Below are 8948 nucleotides of genomic sequence, written 5' to 3'. Positions count from 1 at the left end.
TTCCCAAGAGAAGTCACTGCACCTCTTGCCTCAGTTCCCTGACCTGTGAATGAAGGAACTATTACTAGTTCCCCCTCCCGGGGTTGTTGTGAGGTTCTGGACAGACACTCGGGATCCCTGGGTGGCTCAGTGATTGCGCGCCTGCCATTGGCTTAGGGCGTGATCCCAGATTCCTGGGTTCAAGTCCGGCATCGGGCTCCCTGCGTGGAGCCTGCTTCTCCCTCTGCCTGTGTCTCTGCCTCTCTCTCTGTGTCTCCCAGGAATAAATAAATAAAATCTTAAAAAAAAAAAAGATAAAGACACTCAATAAATGTGACCATTGTCTCTTGTGTGCTTCTGTGGGGGCCAGTGTTTCTCCCTGGGGGGTGGGGACATTTGAATCTCTGTGCCTGGGTGTCTCGCCTGAGACTCTGGTGTACCCCACCGTCAGCGTAGGAGCTGTGCAACCTTGGGTGAGTCACCAGACCTCTCTGGGCCTGTTTCCTCATCTGCAAAACGGCTAAAGCAATAGTATCAATTTCCTAGGGAGGATATGGAGATTGGGCCGATTACTCCACCTCAGGAACGCAGAGCCGGGCCTGGCACACACGCAGGCCTCAATTACCAAGCAGCATCAGGCGGGGTGAGCTCAGCCCTGAGTGGCTGCGCATGTGCCTGTGGCGTCCCGCAGGAATCTGGGCCAGGAAGCGCCCCAGAAGCATAGGAGGTTATGTAGGGCAGCCCGGAAGCAGGCCGGCGAGGGGGGCCTCTCTTTCCTCATCTGTGAAATGGGAAGAGCAACTGCACCCCAGCAACCCGCAGGGCGCAGGGCTCGGTGTGCGGCGGGGCACAGGGCGCAGCGGGTGGCCGCAGCTCCATGCAGGTTGGCTACGACCTTTCCTTTGTCCACAAAGCGTAGGTAAGAGTGGCGCCCCCCCCCCACCGCCCTTCTCTGTTGCTGGAGGAGGGTCTGAACTGGGAAGCACCTGGAACAGCCCCCCGTGCCCAGAGCACACTCACTTGGAGGCTGCACACTCACCGGAGCTCCGCGCCTGCGCCTGCCTGGGCTGGGTGTGGGCTGTGGCCCCGGGCAGGATGTGGCCATGGGCATCTGGCCCTACAGGTTCCTCATCACCCCACTTCCTCCGCACCCAGACCTCTTGCCCCCACCGTCGCCCCATCCCTCACTCCCAAATCCCCAAGACCTCTCTGTGTGTGTGGGGGGGTGTTGGCAGCCACGCCCCCTGCTCCTGCCCTGGGGAAGGGGTGCAGACACCCCCCAAAACCCAGGGTTGGGGTGGCGTGGGGAGGATTTACTGCTCCCCTCTCTGCTGCTGTCCCAGGGCCTCCTTGGGGTCCCCCATCTCTGTGCCTTCACTCCTGGGCCTCTGAGTGTCTCTCTGCCTCCACTCGGTTTCCAGAGCAGGAAATGTCAGGGTCCCCAGGGTGTGTCCCAGGGGAGGGCAGGCAGAGGCAGGGCCTCCCCCCACCTCCCACCCCCTGGATGAGAGTGGAGGTGAGGGCAAGAGGGGGTCTTCCTTAATTAACCTCTTAATCCTGCCACAGTGGGTCTTTTTTCTTTTTTAATTTTATTTATTTATTCATGAGAGACCCAGAGAGAGGGAGAGAGGCAGAGACACAGGCGGAGGGAGAAGCAGGCTCCATGCAGGGAGCTGAGGTGGGACTCGATCCGGGTCTCCAGGATCAGGCCCTGGACTGAAGCGACACTAAACTGCTGAGCCCCCGGGCTGCCCCACGCTGGGTCTTAATGGGGCGGGGCTCATATGAGGGCCCGGAGCGCTGGCATTAGCTCCTTAGTCACATACTCCACCCCCATGCCTGGGCCCTCAGCTCGCCCCGGAGAAACTGAGGCAGGAGGCTTGGGAAACCGAAGAGGGGCGGGGGGCCCGGACTCCTGGGGCCTGGAGGAGACACCCCCCCACCAGCCTCCTGGACTGAGGGCGCAGGGAGCTGGGAGCTGGAGTCCCGGGTGCGCACCGGGCCAGAGCCCTCCCCGACCACGCCCGCGCCCCGCCCCCGCCTCCAGTTAACCCCGAGCCCGCGGGGGAGCCGCGACAGTCGCCGGAGCCCGCGGATGGAGGAGGAGCGCGACCCACTCGCGTCCGGCGGCGGGATGGAGGCCGACGAGCCCGCGGCCCCCGGGGAGCCGCCGTCGCCGCCCCCGCCGCCGTCGCCGCCGTCCCCCGCGGCCCCCGAGCCCCCCGGGACCCCCGGGAGCCCCGAGCCCGAGCGGCCGTCGGAGGCCTACGCCCGGCAGGTGCTGCTGGAGGAGTGGCGGCCGCCGGGCGGGAGCCTGGAGCTGCCCCCGCGCCTCACCTGGCAGCTGCTCTTCCTGCGGCGGCCGCTCTACCGCAACCTGCTGCGCTCGCCCAACCCCGAAGGTGCGGGAGGCGCGGGGGGCGCGGGAAGGTGCGGGAGGGTGCGGAGGGCGCCGGAAGGCGCGGGAAGGTGCGGGAGAGCGCGGGAGGGTGCGGGGGTGTGGGAAGGTGGGGGAGGCTGCGGGAAAGTGCGGGGGTTGCGGGGAAGGCGCGGGAAGGTGCGGGTGGGGGTGCGGGAAGGTGCGGGAAGGTGTGGGAAGGTGTCGGAGGGCGCGGGAAGGTGCAGGAGGGCGTGGGGGGGGGATGCGGGGGGGCGCGTCATCCCGACCCCCCCCCCCCCGCCCCCGCCGCCGCCCGGGTCTCCGACCTCTGCGGCCTGCGGTTCACTTGGACCGTCAGTCTCCTCATCTTTCCGTCTGCTCCCTCCCCTCTGTGCCCTGGTCTCTTTCTCTGTGTCTCTACATCCTTCCTTGTCTCTTCCGTCATCCTGCGTCTCTCTCGTGCCACCCCGCATCGCCCTCTCTCTGTCACATGTCCTTGTCTGTCTCTCCTGGTGTCTCTGTCTTACCCTGTGTCTCTCTCTCTCTCTCCCTGCCTCCCTCCGCCTGAACTTCTGGCTCTTTCTCTAGGCGCCTCTTCTTTCCCTCTGTTTCTGTCTCACCAGGATGCCCTCCTCCTCCTTCCCTCCTTCTTCACCACATCATCGCTTTCCCCCCAGGACATTCTCAGGGCTCTCCCAGGACCCTGACTCACACATCCCTGCCAGGCAGGTCTGGCCTGGCACCGATTCCTGCCCTTCCAGCACAGCCCTGGGGTGGGGGGGTCAGGCTGAGGCTGGAGGGCTGGAGGCCTGCGGAGGCTCCACTCACCTGTGCATTCCAGGCATCAACATTTATGAGCCAGCACCCCCTACTGGTCCCACCCAGCAGCCCCTGGAGACTCTGGGTAAGAGCTTGGCGGCTCTGCCGGAGGGGCGGGAGGGGCGGGAGTGGTCCTGCGGAAAGGGCATGTTCTAACCCTTCGCTCCTCCACCTGCCAGGCAACTTCCGCGGGTGGTACATTGGGACTGAGAAGCTCCAGCAGAACCTCAGGTGAGTGGCCAGGACCCCCGGGGGGCCTGCGTTTGTTTCCCTAGCTCCAGCCTCTCACCGCAGGGCCTAAAGAAACTGCTTGTGTGCCCCTCTGGGCCTCAGTTTCCTGCTCTGCACACAGGGTTTGTCATAAAAGAGAACGCTCGTAAAACACAGCACAGGGTCTGGCTGGGTCGAGCTTGCGTATGGTAGGTGCTCAATAAGTAACAGCTATGACCGTCACTCTACCTCTTTTCCTGGGAAGGGGAGTCGCCCAGGCCACCACCTGCCTCCACTAAACCAAGCCCATTGGGTGGGACGGGGTAACTCGGGGGCTCGGGGTCACACAGCCTGGCCAGGGAGCCCAGCTCTGCTACTTCCTTGCTGCTTGACCTTGGGCAAATGACGTCCCTTCCTGAGCGTCTGTTTCTCTTCTGCATCGTGGGGTTCAGCAAGTCTGGCCCTCAGAGGGAAACGGAAGAAGCTGAGGCTATAAGGTGGGGAGACAGTGCTCAGAGCCCGTACACGGGCGCCCCATGAGGTCTCCACAGGGGCGCGGTGATCAAGGTTTCCGGCTCGCAAGGATCCCAGCAGGTCCCAGACCTCAGCTCCCCGTGCCCTCTCTCCAGCTGGACCGTGAAGCAGCAGTGTGTGGACCTTCTGGCCGAGGGCCTGTGGGAGGAGCTCCTTGATGATGAACAGCCAGACATCACGGTCATGGACTGGTAGGTGCGCCCCGCCGGGTGACACCCAGGGCTCCCCAGAGCCCCAGCCTCACCTGTCCTCCCCTGGGTGAGCCTGTCACCAGGACCCTCATGCCATCCCAGGATCCAACCCTGCCTACCGTCCTAGCCCCTTCCCTCTGAGACTTCCAGAGATGGGCCAGGCTGCACACCATTCCTTCTTCCTTAGATGCCTGTCACCCTCTGTCCTCAACGCAAATTCCTCCTTAGGCTTTAGGATTCTGCTACCCATGGCTCCACCAGGAAGCCTTCCCTGACCACCCCCACGCTGAGTCAGATGCATTATGCTCCAGTGCCCTGCACTCCCCCCATCCTAGCCCTTAGCATTCCTGGATGGTCACTGTCTGGTGACCGGTCTGCCTCCCGCACCAGACTCTGTCTCCCACAAGGACACTGTGCGGGGCTGTCCCCGGTCGGTGCTGTGTTACCAGTACGACCCAGCCGGGAGGATTCACAGTGGGAGCCAGCAAGTGTGTGTTGTGTGGCGTCCAGGGCCAGGGGTTGAGGTTGGGACACTGGAGCTGCAGTGGCAGCTGAAGGCCCGGGCCCCACTGCCAGGTACGAGGACAGCCGGCTGGACACGTGTGTCTATGAGCTGCACGTCTGGCTGCTGGCAGCAGACCGCCGCACAGTCATCGCGCAGCACCACGTGGCCCCCCGGACCTCTGGGAGAGGCCCCCCCGGCCGCTGGCTCCAGGTGAGGCTCTGTCCTGGCTGCTGACCCGGGCCATGTGTTCGTGTCCCAAGACCTCAGAGAGGTTGGAGGTAGGAGAGAGGCTTCACAGGTCCCTGATAGGACTTCTCCCTAACCCTGGGCGCCGCCCGGTGCAGGTGTCCCACGTCTTCCGCCAGTATGGCCCCGGGGTGCGCTTCGTCCACTTCCTGCACAAGACCAAGAACCGGAGGGAGCCCGGTGGGCTGCGGCGGACAAGGGTGACCGACTCCTCCGTGTCTGTGCAGTTCAGGGAGTGACCGGCTAACTCCCCGCCTGTTCTGTCCCCTTGTCTCACTTATCCGCTGCCTTGACACTTTCCTGATCCCTTAGCACCTCCCTGATCCCTTAGCACCTCCCTGCCCCTTTGCACCTCCCCGACCCCTTAGTATCTCCTTGTTCCCTCATCCCTTCTGACCTCTCAGCATCTCTTTCACCTCCCTGACCCTTAGAAGTCCCTAGCCTTTAGCACGTCCTTGACCCTTGAGCTCTGTCCTGTTGTCATAGCGCTTGCTTCCCCCCTCCCCCCACCATGCACCACACCGCCTGTTCCCTGAACACCTCCGTGACTTCCCAGCTCCTCTTTGGTCGCTGACCACCTCCTGGGCCCCTGACTCCTGCATGGCCCTTGACTTCCCACTTGGCATCTTCACGGACCCTGGAATGTCTTGGACTCTGGCATTTCTTCTGCACTGTCTGAGCTCCATGCGGGCTGAGGGCAGCGGAGTTAGTGCTCAACAGAGAGTGGGTGCTCCAGAAGTCTTTGTTGATGGATGAATAAATTCACGTCCACAAGGATGCTGAGTATTTCCCTTGTCTTTGCTTCTCAGAATGACACCGAGTTCATAGCCCACTCGTCCTCCTGGAATTTTTATTCTCCAGGACCTCACAACCCCTGTGCCTTTTGCACCTCCCTCAACCTCTGATCTTTTCACCTATCCCAGCTTACAGCTTCTTGGCATCTCCACTTACCTCTCCTCTCATATCTTGGTATCTTGTCCTCTCAGATGCTCCTCACATGCCCCTTCCCTCTCCAACCCCAAATTTTCACCCTCCCTAGAGCTGACCCCCAACTCTCCCCTCCATAAGACCTTCATTTCTCCTCCCTCATTCCTCCGGAGTCCCCAGAGCCATGAAGGTATCCATCAATGGCCATCAGATTGTAGATTTGAGCTAAAAATTTTCTTTCATGTGTTGATGAAAGAGGAATTGAAAGTCTTTAACAACCCCTAGTCCCGGGCTCTGGCCAGATTAAGCAAGAGACCCTGGTCTTAGCTTGGGGTAGGGTCCTTGAAGGCCTCTCACTGTTGCATGCATGAATCCTGAGGGAGTCTGGAGGTCCCTGGCAAGCCAGAACATCTGAGGGGCATTCGGGGAAAGGCAGCCTACCAAAAAATGCAGGAAGCATTTTAATGTTTAACAATCGGCCGATGGTATCTATACATGTCACACGTGTCCTATGGATGCGTGTCTTTGCGTGCACCTAAATCCATGGCAGGACCTATGAGAAGGTCCCCACCTATAGCATTATCCCAGGTATGAGCTGATGCAGGCCTGACCACCCTCCGCTCTCCCCCATCCCACCCCTGTCCAGTGTGGACCTGGGTCCCAAGCACGAGTAGATGGCAGACAGGGATACATTCACAAGGGCTATATTGTGGGAAAGGCAGGGTGGGGAGCAGGCAAGAAGTTCTTTCCTCCTGGGACTTGGGGTCTTCAGCAGACCCCAGTGACAAGGTCAGGTGAGGGGCTCTGCACTCTCTGGGGGTTGGAGATGAAGTGTCTCTAACACATCAGTAACATCTGCAACAAAATAAAAAATTATCACCGGGGGGGCACCTGGGGCTCAGAGGTGGGGTGGGGTGCTTCTAAAAGCCTGAGATGGGGCAGGGGGCTGGGGCTGGGCTCCGAGTTCGGGAGCTGGGCATCCCAGGGGCTCTTGGAGCTCTTGTGAGGGAGAGGGACAGATGGCATGGTCTTGGAGGGACAGATGGCATGGTCTTGGACTAGGACCAGATCTAGTCCCAGGGTCTGTGAGCTTCCAGAGGCAAGTATGCAGTGGGCTCAGGGGCTCCCAGAGTTGGATTGGGGGTGGCGAGGAGGGGGCTCCAGAACCTTAACAGGGGCTTTGGGAATGGTTTCGGGGCTGAGTCTGATCTAGAGGGTCTAGGTGGGTGGGGAGCATGAGAGTAGATAGGGTGTTCCTAGAACCGGGTCTGGGGTTGTTGGGGTGGGTCAGGTTCGAATCTGGGAGTCCTAAAGTTGCATCTGAGAACTCCAGGATCTCATGATCTGGGGGTGGGACCACTGGCTTTGGTTGGCTGGGGGTTCTGGGGTGAGAGGATAGATGGCTCCTCATCTGCCAGCTAGGCCTAGGACGCAGGGCCAGTGGGTGGGCAGGTGCAGGATTCAGGAAGGCGGGAGGCAGGTGCTCCCAGAATGGAGGCTAGGGGGGTGACCAGCTTCTGAGTCTGGGAATCCCCGAGTGGGGTCCGAGAGAGATCCGACGGGCCTGGGCTTGGGTGGAGGGTGCGGGGAGGGGCAGGGGGATCCAGGGACTCCCAGCGGGGGTCGGGGCCGAGGGGCCGCGGGTGGAGGCGGGGCCGGGGGGCACCTGCAGTAGAGGGACGCGATGGTGTTGGACCAGTCGCCGAAGATGCCCTTGCGGAACTCCTCGAGGCGCGGGTAGGCGCCGGTGGAGAACTTGCGCGTCTTGCCCGCCTTGCCGCGTAGGGACCACACGGTGATCTCGCAGCGCGGGGCCACCACGAGCGACGAGGCCACGTTGGCCCAGTTGGAGGGCAGGAAGGGCAGGTCGGTGTTGGGCTCCAGCGACAGCTCGGCGCCCCCGCAGCAGTTCTCGTAGTAGGGGTCGCTCTTGTCGTAGAGCTTGGCGCACGTGCGCGTCCCGTCCGGCCTCTTGAGGTCCGCGGGCGCGGGGCAGGCCGCCCGGACGCCGGGGACGGCCGCCAGGGCCAGGGCCAGCAGCAAGGGGCACAGCGGCGACATGGCGACACTGCGGGGCCGCGTCCCCAAGCGCTTTTATGCGCCCGACCCGTGGGAAGGGAGAAGCTGCGAGATAAGGACGCCCTCCCCCACCCCCGGCCCCACCTCCACCTCGGAGCAGGGAGACCTTCCTGACCTAGGTCACCCGATGAACACAACCTGGACCCACTTGTGGACGACTCGGCAGCTTAAGATTTCCCGTGGCAAACAACATCATTAAATAAATAAATAAATAAATAAATAAATAAATAAATAAATAAATAAATAAATAAAAAATAATAATAAAACTACACACACACCTCAATTAACAGGACTGGAGGACGAGTCTCTTGTAATCCAGAGGGCAGCATAGGGTTAATAGGTACACGCAGGAAGAGCCCTTAAAAACCTTTGAGGATTGGAACAACCGACTTTCCAAATAAGGAGAGGCCAAAGCAGAGGTGTGGGGTGGGGGGTAGGGTGCTGGGTCTCCAGGCTGGGCAAGTCCCCTTCTCAGGAGGGACTTTGGACCTTGGGAAAGGAGAAGCTGGAGATAAGGAGAGAGGCCCTGGAAGGGAAGGGAGAGGAGGGGAGGAGATAAAGAGAGATCTCACTCCCTGCGGGAGCAGGAGAGCTTCCCAACCAGGGTTGGAAACCCAGAATCTGTGAAATAGACATACTTACTATGAAATAGCACAACACTTAAAAACCACTGCAAGGCAGTGGGGGGAAATTGGGGGGGAGAATTGCAACACTTAAGACAGCATAGAGCTAATAGCTATAATATATAAAGAGTGCTTACAAATTGACAAGAAGATATCAAACAACCCCCCACACACACACACACAGCCCCCAAGAAAACAAGCCTTATAAGTGGAGGTGAGGGAAGAAAGAAGAGGCTGCGGTGCCCTACTCCCACTTTCCAGGAGCCAGGGGATTTTCTTTCTTTCTTTCTTTCTTTCTTTCTTTCTTTCTTTCTTTCTTTCTTTCTTTCTTTCTTTCCTTCTTTCTTTCTTTCTTTCTTTCTTTCTTTCTTTCTTTCTTTCTTTCTTCTTTCTTTCTTTCTTTCTTTCTTTCTTTCTTTTTTTTAAAGGTTTTATTTATTTATTCATGAGAGACA

General features: G+C 60.0%; 2 protein-coding genes across 2 annotated transcripts; one reads left to right on the top strand and one right to left on the bottom strand.

Annotated features, from left to right (window-relative positions):
- The first annotated feature begins 712 nt into the window (after positions 1-712).
- On the top strand, positions 713-5641 carry NCCRP1 (NCCRP1, F-box associated domain containing). Its single transcript, XM_077852439.1, has 7 exons — positions 713-898; positions 2027-2381; positions 3201-3263; positions 3358-3409; positions 4018-4113; positions 4690-4828; positions 4963-5641. Exons 2-7 carry the CDS (start codon positions 2075-2077, stop codon positions 5101-5103), a joined length of 798 nt encoding a protein of 265 aa, XP_077708565.1. The 5' UTR covers positions 713-898; positions 2027-2074; the 3' UTR covers positions 5104-5641.
- Positions 5642-6479: 838 nt separating this feature from the next.
- SYCN (syncollin) lies at positions 6480-7854 on the bottom strand. The gene is made up of 2 exons (XM_077852441.1): positions 7458-7854; positions 6480-6646 (listed from the first exon to the last, which is right to left on the bottom strand). The coding sequence occupies exons 1-2, from the start codon at positions 7850-7852 to the stop codon at positions 6637-6639; spliced, it is 405 nt and encodes a 134-aa protein (XP_077708567.1). The 5' UTR covers positions 7853-7854; the 3' UTR covers positions 6480-6636.
- Positions 7855-8948: the final 1094 nt, after the last annotated feature.

This window comes from Canis aureus, chromosome 1 (assembly GCF_053574225.1).
Source record: "Canis aureus isolate CA01 chromosome 1, VMU_Caureus_v.1.0, whole genome shotgun sequence".
NCBI classification, from domain to species: Eukaryota; Metazoa; Chordata; class Mammalia; order Carnivora; family Canidae; genus Canis; species Canis aureus.
This window is presented reverse-complemented; position numbering and strand designations above follow the sequence as displayed.